General features: G+C 49.9%; 1 protein-coding gene across 3 annotated transcripts in view; it reads left to right on the forward strand.

Moving 5' to 3' along the window:
• The window catches only part of Ankrd29 (ankyrin repeat domain 29), a 46,332-nt gene that overhangs the window by 24,439 nt on the left and 5,396 nt on the right, over positions 1 to 16,497 (forward strand). For all 3 annotated transcript variants that reach the window (XM_021645425.2, XM_060377669.1, XM_060377668.1), the window contains 5 exons: positions 261 to 359; positions 3,494 to 3,592; positions 12,271 to 12,369; positions 13,444 to 13,539; positions 15,048 to 15,146. In XM_021645425.2, the coding sequence (XP_021501100.1) occupies positions 261 to 359; positions 3,494 to 3,592; positions 12,271 to 12,369; positions 13,444 to 13,539; positions 15,048 to 15,146 (492 nt within the window). The remainder of the gene's footprint in view (positions 1 to 260; positions 360 to 3,493; positions 3,593 to 12,270; positions 12,370 to 13,443; positions 13,540 to 15,047; positions 15,147 to 16,497) is intronic.

The raw sequence follows: 16,497 nt of genomic DNA on the forward strand, positions 1-16,497 counted from the left end.
CTATCCATTTCCGGGAGATCCAACATTCTGCTCTGACCTCTGGGGTACCCCACATACACATGGCATATGCTCAGACACATATGTACATGTGTATAAGAAATAAAGCAAGTCTTTATAAAAGGAAGAAAAGGTAAAAGAGGTGATGGAAGGAAAGTGAGTTTATTATCTCCGGGGATGGTCTTTCCCAAGACTATGTGAAGGCTATACTTGGTGAAATACAGTTGTGCCATATCTAATGCACGCGTCCTTTTCTTCCACAGGATGGGGGCACTGCCCTGTTGGCTGCCAGTCAGTATGGGCACATGCCAGTGGTGGAGACCTTGCTGAAGCACGGAGCCAACATCCATGACCAACTCTATGTGAGTGTTTCAAGAGGGCCCTGGCTCATCCCTTGATCACAGCTAACATTCCACCTAAATTCCAATGTTGCACTAAAAAACATGCACATCTTTCTTTGAAGACTTTTACTATTTTAATTATGTGTATGGGGGTGTATGTTTGCGTGAAGGCAAGTGCCCGCAGAGTGTCAGATGCCCTGGAGCTGGGGTTACAGGCAGTTACAAGCCACCTGACGTGGGTGCTGGGAATCGCACTCGGGTCCATCAGGAGGAGGAGTATGTACTCTTAACCACTGGGCCATCTGTCCATCCCTATTCGGTGGGATGTTCACCTGAGACACCAAGAGAAAATCAGCTGACCAGGTGAGTTTTCCTGTCACAGAAACCACGTGTTTACTCACCTCTGTCCTCCCCTCCAAATCTGCTGCGCATCTGAAACATCCCACTCGTGCAGTTTAGCCGCTCCCAAGTCCTCCGGTGTGCACTTGTTCACACCATGACAAGCCACACGGTCCAGGGTGTGGGTCACACCTCCCTGTTGTCAAGACGCTAGTGCAGAATAGCACCAAGAGGAGAAATCAAGTTATTCCAAAGAGAAACAAGCGAGAAGCGAAAACCTTGGAGCTGTGCACACAGGGAAGGGCTGTGAAGGGCAGCTGTGCCATCTGAGTCTGTTTGCAGCTAATTGGCAATTAGTGCGTAGCCCAAGGGCCCTTCTGATTGTCCCTGCAATTCCATAGGCTTTATGACAAATGTTGTTATCCTGGATTTGTAGGAAAAATAAAATATGGGGGCTGAGGTGACCTGACAGTCTCAGGGAGGGGAGGGAGAGAGGCCTGCTTCCAATTATCCAGGAACTATATTTTCGGGCATCCCTCAAGTACGCTGTGAGCCCCTATGCCAAAGGCGTCAGGTTTGCGTAGCCTCGTAATGGGCTGCGTAGGTGTGCAGGTTTCCATTTGAGTATCCTTTCCAGAGCTTCCCTCGTTAACTCCGACAAATTGCAGGCCTCTTTGAAGCAACTAGCCTTACCCTCAGGCATTTCAAAGAGTATGAGGCTCTGAGCCTTGATCTCAGCATGACTGAGATCCTTGATAGCGCCCTAACCAAGCGCCTTTCAACCTGGCTGCCCATTAGACACACCTGCAGAGCTTTCCAAACTGCCGGCCCCAGACACCCCCTGAGCCCAGAGGAGCCCATCTCCGTTTTCTCAGCGGCAGCATGAGGAGGTTCTGAGAAACACAGGTGGGGCTGGGGGGTGGCTCCATAGGTAAGATGTTTGCTGTGCGAACCTGAGAACCCGAGCACCCACATACAAAGCTGTGACATGTAACCCCAGCCCTGAGGAGGTGGGAGAGACAGGAGGACTCAGGCTTGCTGGCCAGCTCGCCTTGCCAAAGGAGTTGTGGACACAGTGAGACCCTATCTGCAAAACTAAGGGGAAGAGCAACTGAGGACACCAAATGCTGACCTCTAACCAATGTGCTTGGGTAAACATGCATGCACACCTGTACCACACACGCGAGCACACATATTCCACACACAGAGAAAAGAAGGAAGAATAAATGTATGTCTAAAGCTTTGGCTATCTCTCTCTTAATCTGTGTAAGTAAAGAAGAGTTGAGAGTCTATATGACTGTATGTGGGGGGAGGGGGAGGAGGGTAGGGAAGCAAGGTCAACTAGAAAAGGCCCAGAGACTTTGGAAATAGAAACCCAATTTTTCTTTTCATAGCACGGGCCCCCTGTTAGCGGTGTGGGTTGAGGGTGGTTGTAAAGCTTGCCCTCATTAGACAATACCCTTCCAGAAGGCTCTTAGAAATACAGACTTCAGCACAGCCCAGATTCATAGTAAACTCCTCTCTGTTATAAGGTGAATTAAGAAATTTCGTGAGCTGTATAATTTGTTTTTACTTTTGGTAAAATGGTCCAAATATTTCTGTTAAAAACAGTTGACCTGGATGTAGTAGCGCACACTTTTGATCCTAGTGCTAGGGGAGGCAGAGACAGGTGTGTGTGGGGGGGATGCGGATGGTCTCTGTGAGTTCAAGGACAGCCTGGCCCACCTAGTGAGTTCCAAGTTAGCTGGGGCCGAAGAGCGAGACCCTGCATCAAAAATAAAATTAGATTAAAAGGACGGGACTAAGAGTTGTAACCCACAGTGAGAAACACAAGGTGTAGTCTGTCTCCGAAAAGTCTGCAGTCGGCCTCAGCTACGAGCATGGAAGTTCTGTACCAATGCGTTAAGAAGCAGCTAAGATTTGTAAGCATCATCAGACAGCTGCCTAAAAATGTGTACTGGCTGGTTCCTTTCAGTGACTGCTTCAAGGGCAGCTCAGCAGCTCAGCATACACCCAGTGGAAATCCAGCCCCCTACAGCTGACAGGCCTGGCTAGATTTGCGCAGCAAACGTTTAGGGTTCTAGCTTGTCATTAGTGTCCCCAGCACACGCTGTGGTAATTAATTAGCAAGGTGTTCACTCCACGAGGGAATGTCCAGGTTTCCTACGGTGGAGCAGATAGTCTGAAGGGAGTGCCTGGACTAATGCAACCTGTACATTTGCTGAAACCAGAAAGACGCGCTGCTGAGGAAGAAAAAGAAAACGTTCCCTACCACCACCCAAACCTAGAAAAGCTCACCGAGACTGGGGCTCTCACTTTGGGCTTGGTGCATTTGCCCTTTGTGCCCTTTGTATTGCAGTGGCTGCTAGGCTGGCAGAAAGCAGCAAGAAAAGTGTTTTATTCTTTTTTTTTTTTTTTTTTTTTTTTTTGGTTTTCTGAGACAGGGTTTCCTCTGTCCCAGAATATTCTTTGTAGACCAGGCTGGCCTCAAACTCTTATTTGTCCACCTCTGCCTTCAGAGTGCTAGGATTAAAGGTGTGTACAGCCTTACCTGGCTGGGAGGAGTCTTTCTTTCTAAGGCAGTTTTCTGAAATTGTTTTTTTCATGCTAGGCTAGAATTCCGACACTGAGCCACTAAGCCCTTTAATACTCAAAGAAACTGTTGAGGGGACACACACACAAGCATAATTTGTTTACCTAGCAGCTCTTAATTGGCAAAAGAGTAGATTCAGAAAAGAGAAGGCAAATGGGGAGCTTTATTAATCTATGTACCTCTACTTTCAAAATAAACCTGACTCTGAACACCTTTCTCTCAGGATGGAGCCACGGCCCTCTTCCTAGCTGCCCAAGGTGGCTACTTGGATGTCATTCGACTCCTGCTGTCTTCGGGAGCAAAGGTCAACCAGCCAAGGCAGGTAATGTCCACCTCTGAAGTCCGTGGAGCGTGAGGCGGGGAGCGCCAGGCGCCTGACACGGCTGGCACAGCCCATCATCATAGCCACACTTCCATCTCGCTTCTCCCTTGAGAGGTTAGTCTGTGATTAAAGATGGCTGCTGCCCTGTGCTTTGAGCTCAGCTGGATGCCTCTGAACTCAAGCTGACGTCACGGTTCAGTACTTTGGAAACGTGAGTGTTTAATGTCTGAGGTCAAGCACACACTCTGCCACCTCCTGTCCAAATAAATTATGACTGCGCTGAAGTAGAGAGTGTTGGCTAGCCCAGGACGTAGGTAAACAGAGGCAAGTCCTGCCTGATCTCTCTCCTGATATGCTGCCAGAGCTCCCGCCTAGCACTTTTCCCAGCAACCCAAAAGGAGCTCTTGACATGGGAATCATGAGTGGGTGCTGTGCCTCCATCGCTCATACTGCCATTGAGACTTCCTTTACCAGAATCTGATATCTGCTACCATCTTGCGATTCAGCCGGCTGATACCAGAGCTCAGGAATGCAAGATAACACTGGGGGCGTTTTCTATATGGTAAAAGTATGGTAGCATAGCCCACTTTTCTGTAGGAACCGTCTGTGCTCTCATTAATTCATTGCATCTGAGGTTAAGAAAACATTGCTATGAAAGCTTTTGTTGTTGTTTTATTTGCTTGCTTCCATTAGAGTACTCAAAACTGATTTCTTGAGCAGTACTACCCTGAGGCAGGCTCCCACTATAACTGATCTGGTACGGGAAGCTGGGACGTTTAAATAACAGCCAGCTATGGGACCCTCTGGATGCTCTGTGCTCCTGGCCACAGGCTTCTCGGGTCTTCATTCACCTAACTGCATGGGGAATGAGAAAAGGGTCTGGGCATAGTAGGTTTGCCGTCAGCAATCTAGACTTCTAGGCCAGCTTTGCCAGTAACTGTGTTTTGGTTGGGGGGGGGCCTGGTTTGTCTTTGAGACAGGGTCTTACTAAGTAGCCCCGGCTTGCCTCACGCTCATGATTCAGCCTCTTCAGTGCTGGCATGGCAGGCGGGCACCACTATGACTGCTTAGCTCTGTGGGATTGTTTACTTAAATTAAATGTTTTATCTGTGCGTGTGCATGTGTGTTCATGCGCATGCTACAGAATACGAGTGGAAAGCAGAGGACAGCTTTTGGGGCTCTGTCCTTCCACCTTAGATTCTAGGGGTTGAATTCATGTCATCAGGCTTGCGTCACAAGCGCCTTGGCCCAGCAAGCCATCTTGTGAACCCAACTGTATAGTTCTGACGTGGCGGGAAGGATGCCCCCGACAACCCCTTCAGGCTCCCAGGGCTCTGATAGTTGTTCCATCAGCATCGCTGGAGCGGTTCCCATGCACCAGGTATAGCCACAAGTGTAAACTTACATGTCTTCCGATTTTAAAGATTCTCTCAGCATGACATGGCTCCAGAAATACCCCCGGAAGGAAGCAGTTTAGAAAAAGTTGCACATCAGGAGTGAAGAGGTGACTTTCAGTGAAGCAAGCATGACCTATATGGAAGCCCCAGAACCCATATGAAAATGCCAAGTGTGGTGGCACACATCTGTGACGCTAGCACTGGAGACACTGAGACAGGAAACACACAGGGCTCCCTGCCAACCAGCCTAATATATTATATATATATAATCCACAGGCCAGTGAGAGACCCTGCCTCAGAAAACAACGCTCCTGAAGAAGTACACCCATGGGCAGTGTCTGGCCTTCACAACACACACACACACACACACACACACATACAAAGAAAAAGAAAAACAACTGCACATCAGGCCTGCCAAGGCTGACATGTGGAAGATGGAATTTAATATTCTGTTAAGTTATTCTGACCCGGAAGGATTCTGTTGTACTTAGTGAAAGGAGTTGGCAGGCCCTGAGTGGCGTGAGTTTGATAGGGAGGTCCTTGTCGTCACAGGCTCCCTGTGAACTTGGAGGTATAAGGATTGCCGGGTTTCTATCATTACATCTTTGCAGAATAATTTCTGTCTCTTTAACCAGTCTGTTTGTAAAATACATTTTATTATTCCTATTCCTACAGTCGTGTTTGCTTAAAAACAATACCCAAGCTGATAGGAACGGGGATTTCAGAGACTGCACGGGCGCGTGTGCACTTACTTCAGCCTGAACTGAGTCACCTGTTGTCACTGAAGCCAGAAAGTTAAAAAGTAAGCCAGCATGGCAGCAGTAACCACAACACATCACAGGTGTTTGCATTCCACACGGGTGAGGTTCACCTGGCCAGTGGCTCACCCAGCCTGTGAGGACAAGGACCCGCTCTGTGGTCAGAAAGCAAGGGACACGCCCTTCCAAAGACTGCTACGAACAAAGCGCTTTGTAGGAGCCCAGCTCTGGAAAGACTGTTATTCAGGAAAGGTGTTTCATAAAGATAAGCATTACCCGAGGTGGGAGCAATGAAACGGTCCCTTTTTGTTGCATGCGCTCTCTGCATGCTGAGCTCCAACGGTCTCTGCCAGGAGCCTGGGCTTCTCCAGATAGAGACTGCCCTGCCTAGGTCAGTCATTCCATGGCCTGCCTTCTCTGAACCTCTGCTGGCGTCATTCTGTTTAAGAAAACAAATCATAAACATGGCAAAAGTCATGCAGGCGTGGCTGACCTGGTTACAAGTCATTCAGTAGCTTAAGAAAAGCGTGATTTAAAGTTCTCATCACAATGGCTTGCTCAGGGTGGAACCTTACAGGCAGGCTGTCTGGGGCTGCTGCTTTGTTCTGAAATCCCCACTGGCTCATCACGTCTTCATGAGAAAACACTGCATTTAAAAAGTAAGGACGGGGATGTGCGCCTGAATTTCCAGTTCTTGATATTTTCAGGTAAACTTGATCTCTATGTGCATGGGTGTGTGTCTGTGTGCGTGTGCACTATCATAATGTGTGCAGGAGCCAGAAGTCAATCTCAGGTGTCTTCCTTAGCAGCCACCTTCTGCCTTAAGACGGTCTCTCCCTGGAACCTGAAACTATCTGGTCAGCAAATCTCAAGGACCCCCTGCCCCTCTTCCCAGCTCTAGGTTAGAAGCACATTTCGCCACACCCAAATCAAATTCTGGTTTCCATGAGCACGCACACGCACGCACACACGCACACACGCACACACACACACACACTCCGGGATCAGACCTGTAGCAGGAACGGCTGCTCCTTGTAACTCTCCCCTGAGAGGTGAGCAAAGAGCTTGTTAGTGCTCTGTGCTGAGGAAGCGTGGTCCCAGAGCAAGCCTCAGTCGGGTGCTGGGGTGGAGTGCCCCTTGAGATCTTCCTTCCGCATTGTCCTACCACTCATGGGTCAGGGGTCTCGGGGGTCACTGACGTCCACGGTCACTCGGAAACCTCACTTTTGTTTCTTCCATGTGCCCTTCTCAAGGAGAGCCTGACAGGGGCCAGAGCTTTTTAATCACAGGCGAAGATGGCTACTTAATCCACCTGCCTCAGCCACCTGCCTTGACACACACTTTCCCCCAGCTCAACTCACTCGCTTTACTAGAGCAGCATTTTGCAGAGCAGCTAAGCTGGCCTTGTTCACCCGGGTTGGCCTGTCTTCACTCGTCTCTACCTCAGCCCCTCCTCCACAGAAAGAGCATCTATTGAGTGCATTTCCTGACCCAGCAGTTCTTGGAGGGGAGGATCCCCTAAGATCTTTGGAAAACACGGATATTTACATTACCGTCCATAACAGCAGCAAAATTACAGTTATGAAGTGGCAATGAACATAGTTTTATGGCTGGGGGTCACCACAACGTGAGGAACTGTATGAAGGGGTCTCTTAAAAAGATTGAGAACTTTCCAGAGTTGCTGGAACCCAGAAAGTGAATACTATCTTGGGTCATGAGCCGGTAGGCAGGTGTGAAATGGGAGAAACAGGAGCTTTCGGGTTGCTCTATGGTCCCAAGCACGTGGGTCCTGAAGCGGACCTATAGGACCCCATAGGAACACATGTGGGGGGCACAGCCGTCCCAGTCCCTCCACATGGCAGGCACTGAAAGAGCCTCCACCAGAAAGGCCAGGCAGCTCTGTGGCCCAGAATGGCCTGTGCCCGGAAACTGGAAGGCAACCCATACTGTGGCCTCACGGAAGCTCTAGGAGGCCGGAGCAGCCACGGGGCCAGCTCAGGTCTTCAGACCGAGGGAAGCTCACGGTCCTAAACATACGGGTGTTCAGGAAATGAGATGTGCCAGTTTTCCACGGGCTTGAGCGAGTAGTCTGCCTTCCCTGGACCTCAGCTGCTTCTCATCTCTAAATTCAAGACAGTAATAGTAACTCCCCTCTCGAACCGCTATGAGAATTGCTATATAAAATCCCTGGGGAAATTCTCCCTGCAGTGGCTCTGGGGCGGACTGACACTGGCGGCAAAGTCGCTGTGACACTTAGCGTCACCGTTGCTGGTGCGGTCACTTGACCTTGAGAACCCCCAGCTAGCCCAGGAGTTGGTCCCAGAGACTGTGAGGCCTGAAACCTGCAGGCAGAGGCAGCTCAGGCCTGAAGGCTGGAGGGCCCACACAAGCAGAGCATTTCACATACTCAGGCCTGTGGAACGGAACAGGTTCGTTTCTTTTTCTAAGCAGATTTCAGAAGCCTAGAAAAGATTACAGATTCATTTCTAACACGAGTGCTGTTGTATACTCTACCTGTAAAATATATAGGTGTAGCCAGAAAACAGCCACAGATTTGGTAGGAAATGCAGAAGTCAGCCCATTAACCATCCGTTTGGGACTTTGGCACTTGAGTCCCGTCTGTAATTACCAGGCGGTGTGGAGCGACTTCAGGCACACGCAGCGCGCTGCTCTTTTTTGGGGCTGACAGCCTTGTCCAGCCCTCACGGTCCCAGGCTTCGCTGGCCCTCCGGGCCCTTCATCCATTAGTCCTCTCTCTTCCAATCTACGAAATACATCCAAATCTTCTTTCCCTTGGCGTGAACACAAGTGTCAAACATCAGCTACGACCCGTGACTCTTTTCTTTTTTCAGCGGCTTGGGGTGCAGGAGACATGGTGCAGCCTGCCTCATGAGCGTGGAGACCTGAGTTTGGAACCCCCAAGCACACACACAAACCAAGGCGCACCGTGCTCGTCAAAACACATGCCGAGAGGGAGGAGAGGCTGCCTGCTGAGCTCACTGACCAGCCAGCCTGGACACAGGGATGAGCTCTGCGGGAGGTGCTGGCTCGGAAACTAAGGTGACAGTCATCAAGGGAGGCACCTGACCTCAACCTCATGTGCACATGTGCACACACATGTACATACACCCTCATGCATAGGAGCATACACCCACCTGTTCACACTCGAGCTCCTACACACACACACACACACACACACTGCACACACAGAATGAGAGTCTGTGTACTGTGAAGGATAGAGGTTTCACTTCACAACGATTTGTTCTACTAAATACATCGTAAACTATTTTTTTTTTTTTTTTTTTTTGTCCTTAAGTGGTCAAAAGTTTTTAAATAACCTTTTGGCCCATTCCAATTCACCCCAAAATCCCATAAAAGAAAAACAATTTGGTTTGTAGTCCATCGTTTTTATTATGAAAAGGAAGACACTAGGTCTGTAATCCCAGCCCTCAAGAGGAGGAAGCAAGTGGATCTCTGTGAGCCAAGAGCAGCCTGGTCTACACAGCAAGCTCCAGGACAGCCAATGAGAGGACTCTCCTACTCAACTAGACAGTAAGAACTGGACTTGACCGTATGATTCGACACATACTCCCTGTGTTCCAACGTCAGGTCTGGAGACGTGATCACTAGTAATGAGACTCACCAGTGACCCTGCATGTCCTTGACCAGTTAGTAGGTCCCAGCTGCCTCCTGTCTGCCCCCTTGCTGTACCTGTCCCCGGGAGACTTGGTAAAAGAAATCGGGAGGAAGAGCTTGAGGAACCAGAAGTGCAAGTCAAGGGTTTATGTTGTTCGTGCTAACCAGCCCTCGGATCCAAGACTCGGTTTCTGAGCCCCTATTGGTCTCGGCGCCCACCGCCTTTGCCAGTGCCTGCTCAGCAAGGTAGTGAGTGAGCTGACCGTGCAGGGTGACATGTTTGCAGAAGATGCTGAGGCTGAGCATGCCGCCCAAGCTCTGGCAGGCAGGAAGTGCTGGCTGGGTTTTTGGGTTTTTCTAATTAAAGTGAGCGCTCTGAGCGTTGCTGTGACTGCGATAAACTGAGGGCTGCGCTGAGACATTCACGGGCAGTTTTAGTAAAACAAGCAAGCCTTTGACAAGCATGCTCACAAGACAGCCCAACTCCCTTCCCTGGCTGCCCTCTGGTGGACACATCCGAGAAGGACGAAATAGACCCAGAGCAGGCAAGAACAGGGCCGGATCACCTTAAACATGGCTCCGAAGACACTGTAAATGCATGCTTGTCCTGCTGCCTGGCAAAATCCTGGTCTTCTTTCCCAACTCAGCTCTGACCCCATCTGTGAGCTTGAACTCAACGCCCCAGGCGTCAGAGGCCCCTTCTCCTAGGTCCTTGGGCATGTTTCTCACCCACTATCCTTTGCAGCTGTACAGAAACGTCAGCATTCTCTCCTCCTCTGGACTTGCTCTTGGAAACAGAGATTCCTCTAATACTCTGCCTGAGATGTCTCATAATTCTCTGTTGATTGGTTCAGTGGATGGATACTTAATTAAATCCTCAACTGGGAGAATGAAATGAACGCTGTGGAGGTTCTCATCATAAATAATAGGCAGCTTTTTAGTTGGTGCTTTTAGTACAAACTATGATTTGTTAATGATGATACCACCTTTAGGAGTAGTTCCAGGAGACTGAGGCATGAGGGAAGTGTGAAGCAGGCTTAGTGTCTCTAGCCTCCTCTAACCTTTGTCTGAGCTCCTCTCTCCCCACCTCTACCAAGACACAGGCGCCAACACGCTCTGCTTCTCATGACCCCCTGGCCTTTTAATTTGTCACTTTCAACTAGGCAGCTCAAAGGTCCGCCTCTAAGGCTCTGCCGGGCGGCAGTGGACAGTGATGCACGTGCGCCGGCTGGTGTGCTTGGACCGAAGTCCCACACTGCAGCAGATGTAGCTTCGTGGCCTGTCACCGTATCATCCGGCTCCTAGCCCTCATGCCCACGGGTAGATAGGCAGTCCAGACTCTGGGATCTATTACCACGGGGACTGCAGCAGTTAAGTTTTTCCAGTTCTGGATCCCGCACCCTCCTCCTCTGCTTTCCAAAGTGGACTAGTTCTCAGAGGTCAGGCTACCACTAGGTGTGGAGGAGGGGTGGACTCCTTCCTGAATCTATGCTGGCCTCTCTGGTCCTCAAACTGCACTGGTTCCTGCAGCTTTCCTGTGGTCCCACCCTGTATGCCGCTCTGCCTTGGACTCTGTCAGTGGAATCATTTCCCTGTGTCTTTGTCTTCCCAACCTCCGGCTTACCTCAAGCCACTCTCCCTCAGCACTTCCGATTTCCCACCAGTGTGGTGAACGCTTGACTGACCAGATGCTGATGACACTTGTTGGGGGAATCGCCCAGGCACCCCTATGGCCCAGACCACGCCTGTCATCACCTCTCCTTTAAAGCATTTTCCGTTTTCTTGAGCTCAGGTCTGTGAAAAGGAGACAATTCCCTTCCCAGCTGAACCCCTCCCAGTACTTTCTCTGGGTGTTCGCACCACCGAGCTGCCTACTCCTGTGCCCCTCACCCGTGCCCTCCACATGCCCAGACTCAAGCCAGGAAGGGAGAAAGCATGAGTTCCTTACCTCCTCTGCTTCTCCTTCCCGAACTATAAAGGCTTCTGTTTTCTATTTGACAGCCTTGCTATCAAACTCTTCCCCTTTCTGTCTTTCCTTCTATTATTCCATCTTCTCATCCTTGTGGGAAAAGGGGTGTTGGCAAAAGGGAAATATTACCTCAAATGTCCTGCCACACTAGTTAGGGTGTGTCCCTAGGAGAAGCATCTCTTGTACGTGAGTTTAGGCTTCCTTAAAGCATGATGCAGCCACAGGACATTTGGGGCGGCAAATACAAGAATAGAAGAAATGACCCCACCCCAAAGAAAAGTGCCCACTCTTCTGTGAAGCGCGTGTGCCGGCAGAGTGCACAATATCACCCTGACCCAGCCCATGGGAGAGCAGAGAAGCAGGTCATCTCGGGGGCCGGGAGAGAAGCTGTTTCGTTGCTAGGGGGTGTTCTGTTCTGGTGGTGCACCTCAGCTACCCCTTGAATAAGAGTCCTGCAGAGCCCCTCCTGGCCTCTTCTACACTCCGACATTAAAGAACCAGACCCATGTGGTTGTGTCTCAGTTGGTAGAGTGCCTACTTACCATGCACAAAGCCTCCGGTTCAATATAGCACTATATAAAATGGTAAGGTGGCACGCGTGTAGTCCCAGCATTGAGGAGGCAGGGGTGAGCAATCCTGCTCATCATTGGCTAGAGTGAGTTTGTGTCCAACCTAAAATGCCTGAAATCCTGTCTCTAAAGAGAAAAGGGGAAAGACTTTGTATAGGACACAAGTTTGGACATGAACAGCTGCTGAAGTCATCCAGGCCTTTGACTTGGTGGCCTCCTCTTTCTCCACATCCCTCTTGGGTGTGCAAGAGGAGCTCGATGGTGGATCTTTTCCAGGCTTTGGGGGCTTGGGGACCTGGTATTCTGAGGTTCTGGGATCAGTCACACTGGCCACCCCCTTTTGCCACAGGATGGAACGGCGCCGCTGTGGATCGCGTCCCAGATGGGCCACAGTGAGGTGGTTCGGGTGATGCTGCTGAGGGGAGCTGACCGGGACTCGGCACGCAACGTGAGTAGACAGCCCCTGCCTCCGACTGGGCCTCCAAGCACGCCAACTGAGTGGGAACTTCGCAGGGGTAGTCCGTCTCTCCCTATGGGCCCTCTGACCTCAGGCATGAGGGCAGCATGCGGGATCCATCTGCATGGACCCCGTTGAAGCCCCTGCTCTTCATCCCTCAAGCACCTGCCCTTCACACTTGGCTCCTGAGGGTGTCGCTGAATGCCGCCTGCTGTGCCAGGCTGAAGGCCCACAGGAAGGAAGATACTCTGGGGAGATTCTACGGCTCTAGGTTAGGAGCCTTGTGTTTTCGTACTGTCTACGGCCCTGCACCTTCGCCTGTGCTGCCTGAGGCTGTCTATCCAGCCTCAGCTCAGAAAAGGGAAATCTGAGGGAGTTGATCCAGCCCTAACCCTGCTCCCCACCACCACCACCCAACCCTCCCACCACCCTGCAGCTTTCCTGTCACCTCTGAGATGAAGAAAGGAAAATCCCCATCACCCCTTCCTCCTTCCTGTTCCAGAAGACAGCCCAGAAGCAGGTCTCCTGGCACAGCCATTGATACTTACAGCAGGAAGTCTCTTTTGAGCCAAAAGTTATCATGAAAGATGGATTTTTTTTTTAATTTGCCTTTGCATTTTTTAAAGATTAATACATTTTTGACCTATTCCTCTTGCATTAACACCACCATACATAGGCAGATAAACACACAGGGCGGGTAAAGTCAAGACAGCACATATTTCTAAGGCATTAAATGCAGTTCAACAGTAGCATAAATCCTTACACTTAAGCAGTCTTCGCTGAGTCATGAACAGCAGAGAAGGCCTCTTGGGTCCGTTAATAACCTTAAAAATGTGGTCCCGGAATGCCTTTGTCCCTGACGCAGTGATCTCGGGGACCAGAGGAGCATCTAACGTGTCAAACAGCAGGCTCCTAAGACAGCATCAACTGTCATCTCCTGTGGACGGTAGCCTCACGCAGAATGCTGCCCGATGTGCTGCTCAAGAAGTTGCTGACTTGACATTTAGTTCTCAGCCAACAAAAATGTATGTTAGTAGTAACCCCCACGTTCCCCTTGACCTTCAGGACGGCACGACAGCGTTGCTGAAGGCAGCTAACAAAGGGTATAATGACGTCATAGAGGAGTTGCTCAAATTCTCACCTACTCTCGGTATCTTGAAGGTAAGCCCTAAAAAAAAATTATGCTATTCTGGGGGTGGAGGGTCGTTAAACAAGAAATACTGGAGACTGAGATACAACTGGGTTGTCGTTAGGTGGGGCTCCCTGGGTCCAGGTGGAAACGGAGATGTGGTAATTAGAACAGCCTCCTAATACCGATCTTCCGGGGGGGGAAATAGTATAACTGACACTAAAAAGAGGAAAGTCAGCTATTGCTGACTCTGGAAGATTTGTGAAATCAGAAGGGGACCCCCCCACCCCCCTTCATCGTCCTCAGTAAAGATCTAGCCTGCTTTTTAGTTTAAGTACAAAGTTAGCCTCAAACATCTGGGGGCCTCAGAAGATGGGTCTTTCTGGAGACCAGAAGTGCTCTGTTAAGTTGGGACCATTTTGGATGGAAGTAACTCTCTGTGGTAATGTATACAGCCCAGAGCCAACACCCTGCCCCTGTGCACCACGAGGTCCGTTTGGGCTTCGGGAGCGTACACTTCCTGCTGCAGCTTCTCAGTTCCGCCATCTCAAGATGAGGTGAGAAAGTGAGAGCAACACAAGTTTTCGTGTATGGGTGACCACTGAAGAAATCTTCTACTTGGGCATGTTACAAACTGTCCTCAGCTTTCAGGGCATGTGAGAAAAGAGGCAGAGGGCTGGCAGAGCCCGCAAGCAGCAGTGTGTTGACTGGAAGCATTTTATTTTGTTAAATAAAGGGCACTCAGTCTCCTCTAAGTCGACAGTGCGGCTTAGCAGATTTGAGGCTGCGCCCTCAGGGTACACCGAGACAAACAAGCGCTTTGCCCTGGGACAGCTCCACAAATGCACCGTGTCCAGGTGTCCACGCTGGGGACAGTGTCCGCCCTTCACAGTTTCAGCTCGCTGACATCTGATACAGAATTGCCAGGCTCAGTGCATCAGCCCCGACCCCTTCTCCCAAGGAGCCACTTCCCGCCCTCCAGGAACACGGGAATCAGAAAGCAGCACCTCATGTAATCATTTGGAAACAGACTTTATCTATGAAAGTGAAGCTGAACAAAAGAAACTTTAAAATGGACTTGGCAGTATCTACTCTTGCTTCACACACGATGCATACTGGCCAACATTTAGACCTTTGAGCTAGTACCAGCTTAGCGAGTTGGCATCAGAGTATGAAAAGTGCTGCTCTGCTAGAAATTTTTTCTAGGTGTGATTTTTTTTTTTTTTTTTTTTTTTTACTTCTACAAATCATGGTATGAGTTATGAGTCATCAAGTAGGAAACCTAGCTTACACTGTAGTGCTGTTTATATATCTGTGCCTGCTGGAGCCAGTGTCCCTCCCCTGCCCTTGTAGTAGACAGCTATGTATCTAGCCCTGGACGACCTTTAGCTGTGTGTCTGAGGACACTGCAGCAGGTACTGGTGGGACTTTAAGAGATAGCTGCAAGGGAAGACAGGGAGGAGTAACGCTGTGACGCTCCCATCTCATCACTCAGACAGTGAAAGCTCAGCTTTTGACACACACTCTCGTTTTCTCTCAGAACGGGACTTCGGCTCTCCATGCAGCAGTGCTCAGCGGGAATATTAAAACAGTCGCGCTGCTCCTGGAGGCAGGGGCGGATCCAGCCCTGAGAAACAAGGTACCCACTCAACCTATCCTTTAACTCCAGTGGGCCCCTGCGCAGAGAGACCACCTCTTCCTAAGGCCAGGCGAGCATCCTGAGGCTCCTGCCTCGATTCTCATAGTTCTACACAGTAAGGGCTCACAGGATCGCAGTTAATCGTTATTCCCAGACAATGCATTTAGACCCATGGAATTGTGCTAAAATATCCTATATTCCTGGCTTTCTGTAACCATTCACTCATGTGAAACTGGGGGTGGGGATGTAGTTCTGTTGGCAGAGGGCATGCCTAACATGCAGACCCCACAATACGACATAAAAGGGGGAGTGCATGGCTCCAATGCCAGAATTCAGGGATCAGAAGCCTACAATGTGTGGCTTCCTGGTGGGAGATGGAGGTTGTCATCATGGGGAATCAGTGTGTGCTCTAAAAATGTCAGTGTCCTGGAAGGCTGTCGCCGCCCCATGAGTGGGATGTTTGTATCTTGAGAAGTACTAGTGTATGCTTGGTGTCTTGCTCGGGAAAATGTGTTATCAGTAGGATTGCACGTCACTGTTACAACACCAATCTGCATTTTTATTCTCCTAAATCCTCAGAGTTGGATGAAATTTGGAAGTCAGAGAATTTACAATCACAGTTGAAATGTTTGTCATTGTACTTCCTCCTCCGTGGTGTCTACTGACATCACCTGATGTGCAGACTGGAAGTTAAAAGGAAATCTGTTAGTGCTGGTGTTGCTTTGATTGCTGTTGCTGGGAGCCTGACAAAGGGCAATATAGGGAAGGAAGGTTTATTTAAGCTCGCCATTCCAGGCCACAGTCCATCACAGCTCAGAAGTCAAGACAGCAGGACTTCAAAACATCAAGAGCATCACAGCCGCAGTCAAGAACACAGAGCAATGAATACGTTCATAGTCACGTTCAGCTTCCTCTCTCTACTCTTACACAGCCCAGGACCCTGAATGAAAATAAATTAGTAAGTGAAAGGAAAGGAAAGGACATGATTGCTCCTAGGCCTGGTGGAGGGGGAAGTTTGTTACAGGCATGAAGGAGAGCATAGCCAGGGGCAGACACATTCGTCAATCCTGAGTGGTCATAACCCTGAACCATGTGGGGGGAGGGGAAAGGGAAGAGGGGAATCAAGTCCAGCAGCCAAGAGGCCAAAAGTACAAAAGGAGCAAAAGAGAGGCAGTGAGAGAGGTAATCAAAATGTCAGGAATATGTAGGGAAGAGCCTCTGGAGGAAGGGCGGCCCAGGCCCTGGGCTGAAAGTTCAGGGTAGAAGGCAGCCACGTAAGGACTGAGGGATGCTGGGAGAACTTGGAGGCCTGGTCCATTTTGACATGTAGATAGGCACCTCAGCCACTTTG

Source organism: Meriones unguiculatus, chromosome 2 (genome assembly GCF_030254825.1).
Source record: "Meriones unguiculatus strain TT.TT164.6M chromosome 2, Bangor_MerUng_6.1, whole genome shotgun sequence".
Classification (NCBI taxonomy): Eukaryota; Metazoa; Chordata; class Mammalia; order Rodentia; family Muridae; genus Meriones; species Meriones unguiculatus.